The sequence below is a fragment of the Aulonocara sp. 'chitande type north' Nkhata Bay genome, linkage group LG3 (assembly GCF_057382095.1).
Source record: "Aulonocara sp. 'chitande type north' Nkhata Bay isolate Kocher_YH1m ecotype deep benthic linkage group LG3, A_spYH_male_GT1.1, whole genome shotgun sequence".
In the NCBI taxonomy this organism is placed as follows: domain Eukaryota; kingdom Metazoa; phylum Chordata; class Actinopteri; order Cichliformes; family Cichlidae; genus Aulonocara; species Aulonocara sp. 'chitande type north' Nkhata Bay.
The window spans coordinates 78783584-78800022 of record NC_141346.1 but is presented as its reverse complement, the minus strand read 5'-3'; the positions used below and the strand labels follow the sequence as shown (position 1 = coordinate 78800022).

Genomic DNA, 16439 nt, shown 5'->3' with positions numbered 1-16439 from the left:
TATGTCTTCAGACTCCAGGCAACATATTGTTTTTGATATACTTCATTTACTGTATAGAATCAAACACAGAGGGATAGAAGTGGATTTCTTATGGCTCCCTGTGAATATCGGTGTTGATGCAATGAACAGGACGATAAGTTTAAAAAGGTGCAGCAAGAAGAAGTCGTGCAGGTTTGACTATAAAATACAGTGAAAGTGAGGTGAAGAGTATAATGAAGGTAAAGATGAAGGACGAGTGGCAGGCACACTGGGACAGAGACGGGAAAGGCAGATATTATTATACAGAAAACAGTCGTGTAGAAGAAGCTGCAGCAGAGACCAGGATGGAATCTGGAGAGTCAGAGTTGGTCACACAGGCTTGAATAGCACACTTAAAAAGGTAAACATGACACAGGAAGTGTGACTTCTGTGGACCAGAGGAGACGTTTGACGGGTTGTTAGCGTCGTCAGGATGCTGGATGGAAACGCTGTGCCTGACAGGATGATTACAGGCTGGACTTTGTCTTCCTGTTACAGATGGATCCAGGCCCTGGATGACTGCTGGACACACATGACCCACACTAGGCTGCCTTCATCCATCCTTTCCTCCTTCACTGAGACTCAGAGTCAGCATGTATGTATTTATCAGTGATTTGAATCCTTTCATTACAGAGTGAAGTTAAAGTAGACGTGTGAACACACTAATAAACACAAAGGGACACAACTACTACTCCATGATGTAAAGCTGAAGTATTACACAGCTTTATGAACCTCCTGTTATCCTGGTAGACGAGTACAGCAATAAATCTTTTACTTGAACATCTTCTGGCTCCAATAAGCTTTGAAATGTGACCATGAAGTTAGAGACACACTGACTGAAACCCACAGCTGTGACTGTGGATCACATCCACACACAGTGTAGCTGCTGTCTCTGTGTGAGCCTTTGCACTGCTGCTCGCAGCACCGTTATATCACTCAGCGCTCGCTGCTGTTATTGAATCCACTTTTTACTGTCCGTGCAATCAAGCTCCTCTGCAGAGCTAGAAAATATCTTCGAACCAGTTTATGTGTTAGGGGATCCTTTGCAGCTGTGACTGTTGCCTCTGTTTTGGTCCTTTGGTTCCTGGGAGCCTTTTACATTTCCATCAGCAACAAATATCTGAACAGGCTTTATTGTAGGAAATACAGGAGTAAATAGTTGTCATTATTTATTAGATGTTGTTAAAGATGATCAGATGCTTGTTTAGTTTAATGCTGTGGCTTCAGTCAGCATCACTGTGCTGTATAGTTTTATTTTTCTGATCCTTCTGTTAAAGTTGCTGAATAAAAGCTTTGATTCATGTCAACATGAAGCCTGAACGTCTGTGATGAACACACTATCAGCATCACTGACATATTTCATCATTTAAAAACACTTCCTGTCTCTGTGGTGGTTACAGTGACATCATGCAGTTTGTGCTTTGACCTCCAGAGGGCGACAAATCAGCACAGACAGAGAGCTCCAATCAAACTTTGCTGCCATCAGGAATAATTCTTCAAATATAATCATCAGTGTTTGAGCAGCTATGATATCAGGGACAATCTAGACATGTGTGACAATACTGAACATGTCACATGACACACCTCAAACATCATGTGATCCACTCTCAGTCTGCACTTTCATTCATGACTTCATGAATTTATGATCAGTTTACTCCTGAAATATTCAAATGCTGCAGGGTGAAGAACAACAAAGTGCTGACACATGTTTGTGTTTCAAACAAGAAAACCAGCAGAAATAAATCATCTTTGGACAACATGACAGAGATTAGTGAGTTTCCAACTTGCACTTGAATGCAGCACAGACAGATTCTGATGTTCGTGGTTGTAAACGTGTCCTCAAACGCCGCTCTGACTCTTTCCTTCCTGCTCAAAGTTCCTCTTTTCTGAACTTGGTGTTTGTGCCTGACGCTGATCGTCTCCGTGTGGAGCTCCGTGTGAAGGTAACGTTAGCAGTGTGTAATGTTTCCTGGCTAACATCAGCTGTGTGCAGCTCAGTTCCAGCACAAATCTGCCGCTCCATAGTTCACGGTAACGGACTCATGAGGTCGACCGTTAAACGCTCTCCCGCCTTTTTGTCTGTGTGCGCGGATGTGTACGTTTTTGTTACCACTGTCATCTCATCAATAGCCTATTTGTAAAAGATCTCTGTTCATAGTTTAGTTGGATTTTAAAACTCTGTAGTTGGACAGTTTTATTTTGGACTGATGCTAAAATTCTTGCTGATTGTTTCTGTCGAGGTTTTGTACTTGACATCCGCCATTTTGGATGTGATAAGCTGTAGAGAGTGCGTCCAAAAAGAGAAACCAGAAAGAGAACCTGTTTTATTAATAACCTCTTGCAAATAGAAGAATATGAAAAAAACAACAACAAACAGGATAAAACCTTTAAATTACTTGAATTTCTAAAATCACCATCATCTGTTAACACAAATTTGATCATTTCAAATTTTTGTTTTCATTTTCTCTTCCCAGTTACTTCTTTCTCATTCTCTTCATTCTCCTTGTCACCTTACGTCTCACTCCTTAACTGAAGTTGTAGTTCTAACATAAGAAGTCCCGCCAACGTCCTTTATTTAATCTCTGTGTTGTCACAGTTATTATCATCAGATCAGACATGAGACCCAGACAACAACATAAGTTTACAAGCTAACATCATGTCAGCTAACATTAGACGATAGCATCATAAACTTTAAATTACTTTGCCTCTGATCAACAGTTTGATTACATTCTCACATCACAAGTTTATTTGCTAAGTGTGAGTCCGCCCACATTAGATCCACTTTTCAGCAGGTGGAATAATTTGTAGTATATAGGTAATACATCAACAATGCTGCCGTGGCTAAGTTAGGAATATTTATAATGTCATTTCCAAAACTTGCATATGATCTGCAATTTGTAGCAGATCTACTGACTGTCACAGAGCAGCTGGAGCAGTCTCGAATGCAGGTCAGTCCACTGCTGCCCCCTGTGGCCAAGTGCCATAGCTACTGCTGGATGAACTCGTGACACATCTGCACCTGTTTCTATGAACACATTGAGTCTGAGTGGCTGCACTTACACTGGTGCATTCAAACATATTGAAAGATGGCAGCAATGTGGATTGTCAAGACTCAAACCAACCGTTGAGCAAAGACAGCAGCATCACTTGTTTCTGTTTGTTATACAGCCAGATTTACTCGTGACACACATGTGCAGCTGCTTTATCACCTATTCTGAATTTGTTTCAAGCACAATACATTTGTTACACATGTTGGGATATTGTGTTTGTTATAAATGTTATATACCTGTGTGGTATGTGACTTGTGTTGCCATGACGCCAGGTCTCTCTTGGAAATGAGATTTTTAATCTCAATGAGATTTTTTTTTACCTGGATAAATAAAGGACTAATTTGTAACTTTCAGTGTTTTCTGGTCTTCCAAAAGAAAAAAAACCTTCAACTACATGACATGCAGTTGTGTATTTGTTTTCACCTTATCATACACTTGAAGTTTTACAAATCACCACTTCTTTAGTGAATATCAGTTCGACGTGTATAGGGAAGCGCTGTCTAAGGTTCCCGTTATTGATGTTTGGGTGGTTGACCGGGACGGATTTTCTCCTGTCACTTTCTCGTCATCCCTGACGTGCTCTCCGTTGTTTTTTCCCTGCTAATTTTAGCATCACACGGCACAGCTTCTGTATCACGTGGTATAAGGCTCCGCCCTTGTCATTTGTTGAGCAGGAAGAGTGAGCGCTTGTTTTTATGCAGAGTACGTCCCGGATCAAAATGTGAAGTTTTACAAATCACCACTTCTTTAGTGAATATCATTTCAGTCTCAGACAACCTCGTTTCTCTTACAGAGGTTGAATGCACCTTCTGCGGATGGCGGTACCACACAGTGTGCGTGGACTTCCCCTGCACAGAAGGCAACTACAAATGCTGTGAATGCTAAATAAACAGAAACAAATGATCCCTGTTGTCTTTGCTTGATGATTGGTTTGAGTCTTGACAATCCACATTGCTGGCGTTGCATCTTTCAATGCCAGCAATGGCAGGTATCAGTGCTCAAAGCTTTTGTGTTTGTTTCCAACAAGTTGCCCACCTCGGGAAACAAAAATGTGTTCTTTTACTTGTCAGATGAACATATGAGACACTTTGACTCTTCAGTGCAGTGTGGAGCCTAACAAAGATCTGTTTTGTGTCCCAGCTGATCAGCAGGAGGAGGAGAGTCTGACGGAGCAGCAGAGGAACATTTTCAGCTACTTGGACTCAGCTCAGCCACTACAGAGGAAACAATGAGCTCAACACAGAAGGTGACAGACAGAGCAGGACCATATGACCAAAGATATTTATCACCATATACATTTGAACATTTGCCATAACGATGTAGCTGACGATAGAATTGACACCAGACAAAATACTTTACAGCTGCACAACTTTATTAAAAACCCATCAATGTATTTTCACTGAAACAAGCAGCTGTTGTTTATGTGCATTAAAGTTATATAAAAATGTAACAGTGCAAATGCAAATTCCTCGCTGACAGTTTAACCAAAAGGCGTTTCCAGTGGAAACTGGCCGACACATCCTGAGCATAACCATGTATAACATCCACTAAACTTCAGAAGAGGTTATACAGTCGTGGCCAAAAGGTTTGAGAATTGCATAAATATTGGAACCTGGAGAAGTTGCTGCTTAAGTTTTTATAATAGCATTTTGCCTGCACTCCAGAATGTTATGAGGAGTGATCAGATGAACTGCATCGTCCTTCTTTGCCATGAAAACGAACTTAATCCCCAAAAAGCCTTACCGCTGCATTTCATTGCTGTCATCAAAGGACCTGCTGAGACCATTTCAGTGATCGTCTTCTTAACTCAGGTGAGAATGTTGGCGAGCACGAGGCTGGAGATCATCATGGCTGTATCCCGATTCAGGTTCTGCAGCTTTAAAGTCCTCAAGGGCCGCGTACTCAAAGACCGCTAAGGCCGAAGTGCGAGGCTCGTAGGCTCGTGAAATGGGACGTCTAGCCTCCGTCGCGCTGCCCAGGTTGCCTAGCAACCATGATACTAACAGCTGGAAACGTTTCATACAGCTTTGTTTGACAGAAATGAAGGAGAACATATTTAGTTCATTTGTTTCTACATGAGCTCTGTGTGATTTGATGAGTATCTGAGGCTGAGACCACAGGACTGTGAAACATGATTGTTGGGCTTCATTTCTGTGCTGAACAGTCGTTTAAGATTAGCTGTAAATAACAATTAGCTGATGTTGTTCATGAGACTAAAGTCATCTCACTGTGGTAATGTAAATATAATATGGCCAATATTATAGTTATTATATTAATCACTTCACTCACAGACAAGTATCTGTGACAGTGTGTATACAGATGTCTCATATATAAGAGACAAATATTGTTCATTTAATATGTTGGTACTAAATGTGGCTCAATGCTTACATATATGTGTAAAAAGCAAATGTAGGAGCTGTGATAACTGTGTCTGATAGAATGAAGAGTAGACTGATATATGAAATATTCCTTTATTGGGTGAGAAAATCAGACCATGTCATAACTGCTGTAAGTCACACAGAATAGATATCAGAGCCTTAAACAGGCTGACTTCTGCTAAATGGGTCAAACTGGGCAGAAAGTCTACAAACACATAACATCCTTATAGAATATGATGTAACACTATAGATCAACTTAGCTCAGAATATATAAAGCATATAAACAATTACAGCAATATGATGCAACAAACACAGCAGCTACTGATCCAAAATACTCAAAGCTTCATAGAACTGAAACCAACATTTATTTTTAGCTCCATCCTGCTGCTGATACAGACTTTAGGTTTCTGAACATTAAACTTGTTGCTGCCTTTCATAGTGTGTAACTTGAAGGCCCTGAGTACTTTCTCCCACACTGAAAACACTGGGATGATCACATTATTTGAACATTACCTAATAAGACTGATTCAGCACAGACAGTTATGTTAAACTTTCCTAGCAGTCCTTCACAAACAGGGAACAGTCTGTCTATTCTCTCCATCTGTCAGCTGCTGCTGGCTCTTCCTCCTCCTCTTCCTCACACACGGCTGAGTTTGTCCTGGTGGATCATCAGGGCTGCAAAGCCTCACAGATGATGTGCAGCAGTGGCTCCCTCAGTCTGTCCTCACTCTGGACACTTGCAGTCGTCACACATGGAAATCAAATGTGTGATAAGCTGCAGGATTCAAACACAAGTGTAACTTATAAACACATGTTCATACTTTTATTCCACAATCAGAGAGAAAGAAACAGAGAGAGAGTGCAGGACAGACAGACAGGTGACAGTCTCAGGTGTACACACTGCTACACAACAGCACCAGAGAAGCAGGATTTAGTGTTTGTGTTATTACGAGTGTAAACAAGAAGAGTTCCAGATGGTGCAGTGGACACATGTGTGACTGCTGTGATTAAAGCATCTTTCTTTCAGCTTAACGAGTGAACCGTCAGCTCGTTCAAACACACGTTAAAGTGCGTTTGGCTCGACACCACCGAACAGAGGCAGCAATATAACACAGCTCACATTAACAGTGCAGTGGATCCTGCTTGTGCCGTGATGTTCAGGACTGCAAACCGAGCAGCATCACTGACTTTCAGCTTGTTGTGTTTGTGGATATATGACTGACTTTAATTATCCACAAAATCATCACATTCTCTGTCAGATGAAGGTCGACTATTGAACGGCGTATATTTTAAAGGCTTTAAAACCAAGTTAACGCTGAAAGTACAAACATCACTAATGTCACATAACTCTGCCGACAAGGCATAGCTATGGCTATGAAATGCTCTTTGTGTATCACTTCTTCATTATGAAAGATGTCATTAATGCACTAGTAATGTCTCATCTGGAGTATTGTTCAATCATTTGGTCAGCAGCTAATAAGACAGATCTTAACAGACTTCAGTTAGTCCAGAATAAGGCGTCCAGATTAGTGTGAAGATGTTCATACTATACTAATATTGATAACATGCATAATAACCTTTCTTGGCTTCCTGTACAGGCTAAAATATTCTATGGCTTACTTGTAGTTCTAAAGAAAGCAATTCTGTTAAACACACCACATTTATTCTGCTCAGCTGCAGTATCCAGATGAAATACATCATCATATTACACAGTTTTCAACAAGCTGCAATTTAGTAAATGCTCGAGTTAAAAGTAACGTTTTGTAAAACTGTTACATTTAGAGCAACTTTTAAGTGGAATAAGTTGCCTTAAAAAATTAGAGAATTATTCAAAACTTCAATGAACACTTAAAAGCCGATTTACAGAGCTTTTAGTTGTTGTAAATATTGTAAGACATGATTTGTTTTTGAAACTTGTGTAATGTGCCTCAATGTTATTGATATTATTATTATTATTATCCATCCATCCATCCATTCGCTTCCGCTTATCCTTTTCAGGGTCGCGGGGGGCGCTGGAGCCTATCCCAGCTGTCATAGGGCGAGAGGCGGGGTACACCCTGGACAGGTCGCCAGTCTGTCGCAGGGCTAACACACAGGGACAGACAACCATTCACACTCACACCTAGTGGCAATTTGGATTATCCAATTAACCTATCCCCACAAGCTGCATGTCTTTGGACGGTGGGAGGAAGCCGATTGCTTATATTTGAACAATTGTGAAACCTCACTGTGGATGTAAGAGTGAAATTATGTGGATATCTTGAATCCACTTTATTGTGTAATATTTTATGTGAGTATTTGACGGAAGACGAGCAACATCTGTTGTGGAAGCTAACGGGGTTCCTTTAGAATAAACAAACATAGGATTTATTATCACTGAATAATTCTGTATAAATCTATACAAATTATAGAAATATGTAATAGGAAACAACAAAATAATCTAAATTATAAAAGTGTGTGTGTGTGTGTGTGTGTGTGTGTGTGTGTGTGTGTGTGTGTGTGTGTGTGTGTGTGTGTGCATGATTTTAGTGTTTGAACAGTCATGAATTATCTTTAACAGCAGGTTGGATGTAATGTATTAGAACTACCAGCAGGTGGGGATAAGAGACCTTTAAGGTGTTTGGTGCCACGCTCCACCTTCAGGTTTAAAACTAGTGTTAATGGAGTTTGAAGGTTGAGTTTGTTCCACGACTGCATTTCACTCACTGCCTCTGTTTGTATCTCTGTCACTGCAGGACCAACATGGAGCCAGAAGTCAGCGCTCTCAGGAGGCCGACAAACCTCACAGAAGAAAGGGAGAGAAAAAACACACCTGTGACGAGTGTGGGAAGGGTTTTACTGTGAGGGCTAAACTAAAACAGCATCAGGTCATCCACACTGGAGAGAGACCGTTCAGCTGTGACTTGTGTGGAAAGTCTTTTTCCTTGAAGGGTTCCCTAAAAACACACCAACTCATCCACAGTGGAGTTAAAGCGTACAGCTGTGATCAGTGTGGCAGAGCTTTTACTCAAAGTAGCCACTTACAGAGTCATCTAGTTACCCACTCTGGAATTAAGCCATACAGCTGTGATCAGTGTGGCAGAGCTTTTACTCACAGTAGCCACTTACAGAGTCATCTAGTTACCCACTCTGGAATTAAGGCATACAGCTGTGATCAGTGTGGCAGAGCTTTTACTCAAAGTAGCCACTTACAGAGGCATCTAGTTACCCACTCTGGAATTAAGGCATACAGCTGTGATCAGTGTGGCAGAGCTTTTACTCAAAGTAGCCACTTACAGAGTCATCTAGTTACCCACTCTGGAATTAAGGCATACAGCTGTGATCAGTGTGGCAGAGCTTTTACTCACAGTAGCCACTTACAGAGGCATCTAGTTACCCACTCTGGAATTAAGGCATACAGCTGTGACATCTGTGGAAAAACTTTCAGCCAGAGAGGGAGCCGAAATACACACCTACGCATTCACAACAGACATGATGTGTACTGCTGTGAACAGTGTGGCAAAGAGTTTATAACTCACACAGACTTACAACGACACATGTTTACCCACACTGAGGAGAGACCTTATCAATGTGACCTGTGTGAGAAGACTTTTAAATCTCCACGTCACCTGAGACGACACCAACAGATCCACACCAGAAAGAGACTCTACAAGTGCAGCTACTGTGAGGTATGTATTTATATTGTTATCTTGTCATTTTAGCCTGACTGTTTGGAACAACTCTGCTCATTAAACTGTGTTAGCATGTTAGCAATTCTACTGCATGGAAAAGCAGCTCTGAGTGATTATTCAGATTTTCCTTTCAGTTATGATTTTAGTATTACTGTAGTATTATGGTGGTAGTATTGTAGTTATTGCAGCCCAGTAAACTGAGTGTGTTAACTGAAACAGTCAAATGTAGTTGGACGTCTGCAGAGATGCTCTTTATTTCAGGCGAAATCAGGATACAAATGTTGAAGGACTGACTTACACTGTCTTTGTGTCTTTGTTTAGAAGCAGAGCGACACAGATGGATCCAGTTCTCAACCCTGTCATCACTGTGGTGGTGGGAAAGACTTTCATTGTGACCTCTGTGGAAAAACTTTCAGTCGGCAAGCTGCCCTTAAAACACATCAACGTAGACACACTGGAGACAAACTGAAATACTGCAAAGAATGTGGGAGAAGCTTCACCACATCACATCACTTAAAACGACATGAACTGATTCACAGTGGGGTTAAAAAGCACCTCTGTGATCAGTGTGGGTCATCCTTCACCACTGCATGGAAGCTTAAATCACACAAACGAGTCCACACAGGAGAGAAACCACACAAGTGCAGACACTGTGACAGAAGCTTCTCACAGTCACATAGTCGTAACCTTCATGAACGTACACACATGGAAGGAAACTACAGCTGTGACCAGTGTGACAAGAGCTTCAGGAATCTCAGTTCATACTCTGCACACAAACGATCCCACGTTACTAATAAACTGTTTCACTGTTACCAATGTGCCCAAACATTCACCTCATTGTCTGCTCTGTGCAAACATCAGCGCGATCACTCAGGGCTGAAATCACTCCCATCACTGGATCACAGTGAATCTGAAGACACAGAAAGATCCTCTGGTTTCTGTGTCAGACTCAAAAAGCTTGAGATCAGGCTCCACAGAGTTCAGATAGAATCTCCTGTAAAAATCTGATGAGGCAGCTGTGAATCAAACTCTTCCCCTAGTTCCATTTTAAGCTTTCAAAACTGTCCTACTGTAGTGTTCATGTCAAGTGGTTAGCTTTGTTTTCATCAGTTGGTTGAAAAGTTTCAACATTATAAAGTTTATTATTATAAAGTTTTTGTTTTAATGTATTTTGATCCACATAAATGTTTTCTTGTTCAGGTTCTTTATGTTATTGAATCTTGCAAATGTTAAATAAAAAATTCAAATGTAAAATATCTTCACTGATGGTACAAATAAACTGTCCTTTCAGCTTTAGCTCCTAATTTATTCATTATTTATGGATGTAGCACAGCAGCCGTCTCTTGATTAACACATGGAGGGCTCGGGATCTGATGGTGTCGTCTCCCTAATTTGCCCACTCAGTAAATCTCACTCATGGCCAAGAAATTGAAATAAACCTTGTTTCCCTGCTGGATAGTGATCCACTGTAACTCTGCTCCTCCTTCCTGTTTAGGATTTCTGTGGCTGAAGTAAAATTCCCTCCATCCATCACTTATCCCAGCTAACCCAAAGTGAAATAAAGTTTTGCTGGTCTTAAAAAAGCATTACAATAATGGGCATTACCAATGCAAACTGAATGATACAGAAGATGATAGAAGAGACTTTGATCAGTTAATAAAGCTCATGATCTGGATTCATTGTGGCTGCTACACAGATACTTCTGGGTCACTTCTCTCAGTTAGGAACCTTCCTCACCAAACTGACTGTTGGACCACACCCCTGGTTTCATGAGAAATTGTTTCAGCCATGATTTCTCTTCCTGTATTTCAGAGTAAAGACTGAAGTGACAAATGGAAGCATGTTTAAAAAACACAATGTGAGAGACGTTGAGGTCCTTAGAAGTTACCCTGGGTTTTTCTGTCACCCTGCTAGATGTTACACACCTTGTTATTGGACTGATTTGTACTGCTGGACTACTCCTGCGGAGAGTAACAATACTCTTACTAATTAGCTCCCTTCCACAGCTTTGGGGATATTTATTTTTGTGTTTGCAGCGCTGTGAGCCAGAACAGCGAGAGAAAAATCTGCAACAGCGACGAGCCGAATGCTTACGTGAATCGCAGCAGCTGCACATGTGCTACGCTGAATTAGAGGATATCTTTGCTCTGGATTTCTATTTCTACTTTTTCATTTCTATATGATTCTTCTTGCATCTAAACAAAGATGATTCAATTTGCTAAATGTTGATGGCTCTTCGTGCTCAGGTGTAAATGAGACGTAATATTTGCTCTTGGTTTGGTTCTCCTGTACAGAACCTTGCAGTACAACAGAAACCTAAAAACATTATTTGTAGTTGTTATTCTTAGTTGTTCTGCTGCCTAAATACCACAGGGTCTGATTATGAAGTTATTGAGCTGCACATACGTTACGACCTGCTTAAGTTCGAGGTCACAGCGTCTGTAGAGCAGCTGGAACATAATGAAGTCTACAAGGTTAAAGTTTTCTCTTCAGTTATTGTTCTTTCTGCTGCTTGGTTTGATGGATCTGAGAGCTTTTGTTTTTATTATTGTTATTATAATTATCATTAATATTTTACTCTCTAGAAGCTTTAAAATAGTGTTTGTGTTTGAAAAAATTGATTTAAGAATTGAACAGAAACATCTGTCCTTCTGAAAATCGCCCAAAGGCACGGAGACAAAGTCAAAGGATGCAACCTGTAACTTTCTCTTCCTTCATGTCAGGACCATCATCCATGATTTATATAAAATGCATATAGCAACAGTAGCACTTTAGTTTGGACTTTATGATTTCTGTAACTGGAAAATATTATTTTGTTTAAAGACAGAAGTGACCGCATAGTTGCAACATCAAAGGGAAATATTAATTAATTAGCATCAAGTATATTTGTTGCTTAAGCGTTTGCACTATAACTTAAGTAGGATTATAACTTTTAAGGAAGGAAAGATTTCAGATATTTAGTTCACTGCTTCAGTTATTTTATATGAAATTAAAACATTTACGTTGGTCAAATATGATGCTCTAAATCAAATAAAAGTTTGAAAATAAATGATGTATTTTTAAATGCTGCAACAAATGTTCACAAAAAGTAACTATAATTAAAACCAGTTAAACAAAATCAAATGTTTGAATCATGCTTAACCAAATGCCAGGCTGGAGAGCTGAACCTAAAGTATACGTAGAAAGATTTCAACATCTGAGCAGTTTTTAATGTTTTTATCACATATAAATGTCACAGCAGTGGGTCCTGGCCCAATGCTTTGTGTTTTTGGTTTTCTTTGACTCTTGTTTTTCTTGGTTTTTGTTCTTCTTATTTATCGGGCTCTCAGTAATCTTAGTTCTCCCTCCCTCAGTGTTCATTTCAGCCTGTGTTTAGTTTCTGTTCCCGTGTCCCACGTTTCATCGTTTCATGTCGAGTCAGCCCTGTCTCTCTGTTTCCTGTGTCTCCCCAGTCAGCCCCGCCTCCCTCGGGCACTCATGTGTGATACAGAGTAATAAACCTGACTACATTTGCTGCACTCTCTTTATTACCTGTTACTTTAAAATTCATACACTAATTATGTCTGCCCATCTCTCTAATGTGAAGGTCAAAGGTCAACATCCCAGTGACATAAGAATAATCCCAAAGGGGCAAAGGCAGCGGTTAATTTAGCACATTTAGCATTAAGGGTACAGCAAGGATGTACTTTTACTTATTGTGGCAGGGGTGTGGTCTCTGGCCTGCTGCAGTGGAGGCTGGTGGCGGGACGTTGGACGGCACAGGTGAGGGTGATGGAGCTCATGACTCTCCCCTTTATAGTGACGGAGGAGACTGGCGTGGGGGAAGCGTGTAGTGGAGGAAGCCGAGGAGAGAGCTGGTTTCTGGCTACAAAGACGGCGTCAAACCAGAAAAGATTGCTCGTGGTCAAATAATGTGTCAATCACCTGTGAATCAAACTGTGTGTGGCTCAGTTCATGTCACAGTGTTGTTTAGTATATCTTCACTTGTCTCACTCTCCTTCTGTTCTGTCCATCAGGACGATCCTCAGCGCTTACACAGATCCTCCATCGATGTTTTGGATCCAATCAGTGATCAGTTCTACGAGGAGGCCTGGATGTTCACCAGCGCTCGCTACACCTCCATCTACCAGAAGGTGAGTGTACTCCTTTGTACTCAGATTAACATTTTACTTCTTAAAATACATTTTCATATATGAGCTTTCTATTATTTCATGGCCATTTAATCAATATTAAAATTACAAGCACATCAACAAAGGTGAAGCTGGTTTTTTCCACTTGCTGTCACACAGTCATGGAGGAATACAATAAATACATAATCAGTCATAGATCCTGAACAATGACATTAAAAGAAAGTCTGTGGCTCTAAAAACTAAACAGTATAAAGACATGCTCCAAGCTGCTGTTTCTCTCCTACTCCTCCAGGTTTTCCACTGTCGGCCATCCAGCGATGCTGGAGGGCTACCTGGCCAATGCTGGCCTACACAAAGAGGTCCCGGCTCGGAGGAGCTGAAGAAGATCCTTGCCTTCCTCGTCAGTTTCCTCTTCAGTTCCTATCCCAACAAAACCTTCTTGCACCTATTAGCTCCAAAGAGGCTATGGTGCCCGTGGAGGTCTGGACCTGAGGCCTGTGCTCATCACGTGGATAGAAAACACTCTGACACCATTCTGGAGGTCTGATGGGACTCTGACCAAAACACAGATGAAATAAAACTTGTGGCTGGAGCTTTTAAAATGACTTTTTCACCTCATAGATTAATGCTCATGATTGCATGTTAGCAAGACAGCATCTCCCCAAGGTGAAACTCTCAGGAGACATTTACTCTTAAACTGTAATCTGGTTGAGACTACTTGAGGAGATCTTAGTAGCGAGTATGTGGATTTAGTCTCTTCACCAACAGCAGACAGACCCATGCCAAGAAAGCAGACATGTTCTCAAAGAAAGCCGAGAGCAGAGATTGGAAAAAGCTAAAAAGAAAAAGCTGCAGCTTCAGACGACTATCTGCCTGTAAGGCTGAAAAAGTCCAGTTACGCTCTATTTTGGAAAAGCTCCCAGTTTTGGTAACCTGGACTTTTATTTCCCCTCTTCTGCTACAGATGTTGACTGTGACCTCAGAGGCCAACTGGACCACACAGCTGCAGCAGGAGTGAGGGAGAGGAGTCTTCATCCAGCTTCAAAGAAAACATCCAGGTAAAGTGACGTGGATCAGCGGATAAAGCCGTCTCCACTTTCAAAGGAGATCCTCTGAGAGAGAGACTCTCTGAGCCATTTTAGCCTCAAATTATAGGACTTTATAGTACAGCAACACTTTTAAAGGACAAAAATAACATAAACTGTGACTGTAATACAAACAAAGTATTGCATGTGTGTTTAAAAGTGTTCCTCCGATGGGCAGGATATCACTATTAGACTGTCCCACCAGCCAACTTCAACAAGAGACCACAGCAGCATTCAGTGATCAGCACAGATGTTCCTCTAACACTCAGCATCTGATCCCTGTTGGTCTGTGTGCTTCTGCTTTTGCTCAGTTAGAAACCCTGCAGCAACCCGACCCAAAACTGTGTCTTCTTGTTGGCCTCAACGTTGAAGTGTCAAACGTCCAACATCTGGAAAGGAAACCACGCCAGTGTACTGTGATGTTTCACCAACATGTGGCAGACGCTGGTCCTGCCTTTCATGCTGACATCAGCAGAGAGCCCCGCCTACCTCAAAGCCTCCCCTGTCATGTATTGATCAGGATGATTATGAAGATGAGCGAGTGCAAATAAGACTGTAAAAGTCCACGAGCAGAATGTTTGGATGCTTTCTAATGATTCATGAATATCATGAGAGTGTTTGTGTGTTTTGTCTTTTCTTTGCTGACGTTTGTTACTAACAAAGACAATTTACGCTCTGTGTGTGTTTTCATCCTTACCAGCCGCACTCTAACTGCAATGAAGGAAACAAACTGTAGAAATGGTCGACTCAGTGACTTCATAAAATATTGAAGTGGTTCAGGTAGAGCCAGTTTTTAAATGACCATGAACACTGAGCGTATTGTATCTGTACAGCATGTTTTTCTATTAGACAGATTTGTAACAGAGGCCTTGCTCTCAGTAAGTTTGAAATCCTTTTCTGATTTCTTTTGTAATCTCTGATCTTTGTGTATCCTGCTCAGTTTGCATGCTGCCTGTAGGAGTTTCTGTCTTTGTATTTGAAGAGAATTCATTGAATATACTCAGCTGCTTCCCTTTGGTGCCTCACACATCACTGAAGTTTTTCAGTGTCCAGTTATTTGTTTTTAATAGCTGTTTGAATTCTCTGTATGTTTGACCCTGTAGACTGTTTAATGGACTGCTCGTCTTCCTGTTTGTAACCACTGCCTGTTTAGGACTAAAGATTTGGATTTTTGACTTTAACACAGCCTCTGCGTGTCGTCCCTTTGTGTCCTCGTCCTCTGTGAATGTGTCACAGATGTTTCCATGATAATAACACAGCTTTCCCACAGTGGCTTGCAGCAGCATTTATTCACAGCACATTTGAGAAAGGTTCAGATTAACTCGATGAGTTTATATTCAGAATGATTCTGACAGTGGGCCACTGTGAATTGTGATCTTTCATCAGGTCAATGTTTAAGTTCAGTATTTCAAAGCAGGAGCTATGAACAGTCATCATGTTGGCATTAGAATTATTATTATTAATCATTATTAATAATGTCGTTACTCATGTATAACTTTGATTAGTATACATGAATTTTATCAATAGTAAAAATAATGAATAATTCATGTATAACCTTTATTGTGTTTTGTATATTAATTATATTTAAATAGAGATGTTGACCCTGTCTCTACAGTAGCATCAGTGTAACATACATTATTGGTCCAAGCTGTCATAAATGGGGAGCCTGATCCTTTATTATGAAAACATGACGAGTATTTTTCTTGTCAGTTGGGAAGAAGTTGGTCTTTTTTTCCTTCTTTTTGCTCAGTTTGTCTTTTCTTTGATAATTGAAACTCTGATCAAACCTACTCATGTTCACAGCATGTAAAAGCAGCTGACAGTCCGTGGCATTGTTGTTTGTAGAGGTGCAGTGTAGTGGGAGCATAAATCAAAAGAAAACAGTAACATTTATGTAATAAAACATCTGAATGAAAATGAACAGGCCCTTTATGAACTTCAAAGGGATCTGAAAACAACACTTTTTAAAAGAGTATCTTGGGGTGTAGGTGGTCAAAATAGAAAACTGAGCTGAGACTCTAAGTTCAATCCATCCATTGGTTTTTACTTAGGAGGAAGAAATGTCAGGCTGGTGCAGGCTGGTTAGGTGCATGTGGTTATCTTTACC

The 16439-nt window shown here is 40.7% G+C and overlaps 3 protein-coding genes across 6 annotated transcripts in view; all 3 read left to right on the top strand.

Moving 5' to 3' along the window:
- LOC147337117 (protein NLRC3-like) overlaps nucleotides 1–16439 on the top strand; it is a 310085-nt gene that overhangs the window by 261355 nt on the left and 32291 nt on the right. The gene's annotated exons all lie outside the window — the stretch shown is intronic.
- Nucleotides 1731–15810, top strand: LOC147337118 (phospholipase D1-like). Of its 3 annotated transcripts, XM_086285790.1 has the most exons (6): nucleotides 1731–1961; nucleotides 4209–4314; nucleotides 13134–13250; nucleotides 13540–13788; nucleotides 14212–14305; nucleotides 14644–15807. In XM_086285790.1, the coding sequence occupies exons 2-5, from the start codon at nucleotides 4297–4299 to the stop codon at nucleotides 14263–14265; spliced, it is 438 nt and encodes a 145-aa protein (XP_086141916.1). In that variant the 5' UTR covers nucleotides 1731–1961; nucleotides 4209–4296; the 3' UTR covers nucleotides 14266–14305; nucleotides 14644–15807. The 3 variants fall into 3 exon arrangements, with proteins under 3 accessions (XP_086141916.1, XP_086141914.1, XP_086141913.1); XM_086285788.1 differs by lacking the exons at nucleotides 1731–1961; nucleotides 4209–4314 and having other exon boundaries at nucleotides 12924–13250; nucleotides 14648–15810; XM_086285787.1 differs by lacking the exons at nucleotides 1731–1961; nucleotides 4209–4314 and having other exon boundaries at nucleotides 12924–13250; nucleotides 14644–15809.
- On the top strand, nucleotides 8260–10563 carry LOC147337119 (uncharacterized; the record flags this gene model as incomplete). Its single annotated transcript, XM_086266091.1, has 2 exons — nucleotides 8260–9114; nucleotides 9439–10563. Coding segments are annotated over 2 exons (1542 nt in total), but the record flags the coding sequence as incomplete, so codon positions are not given.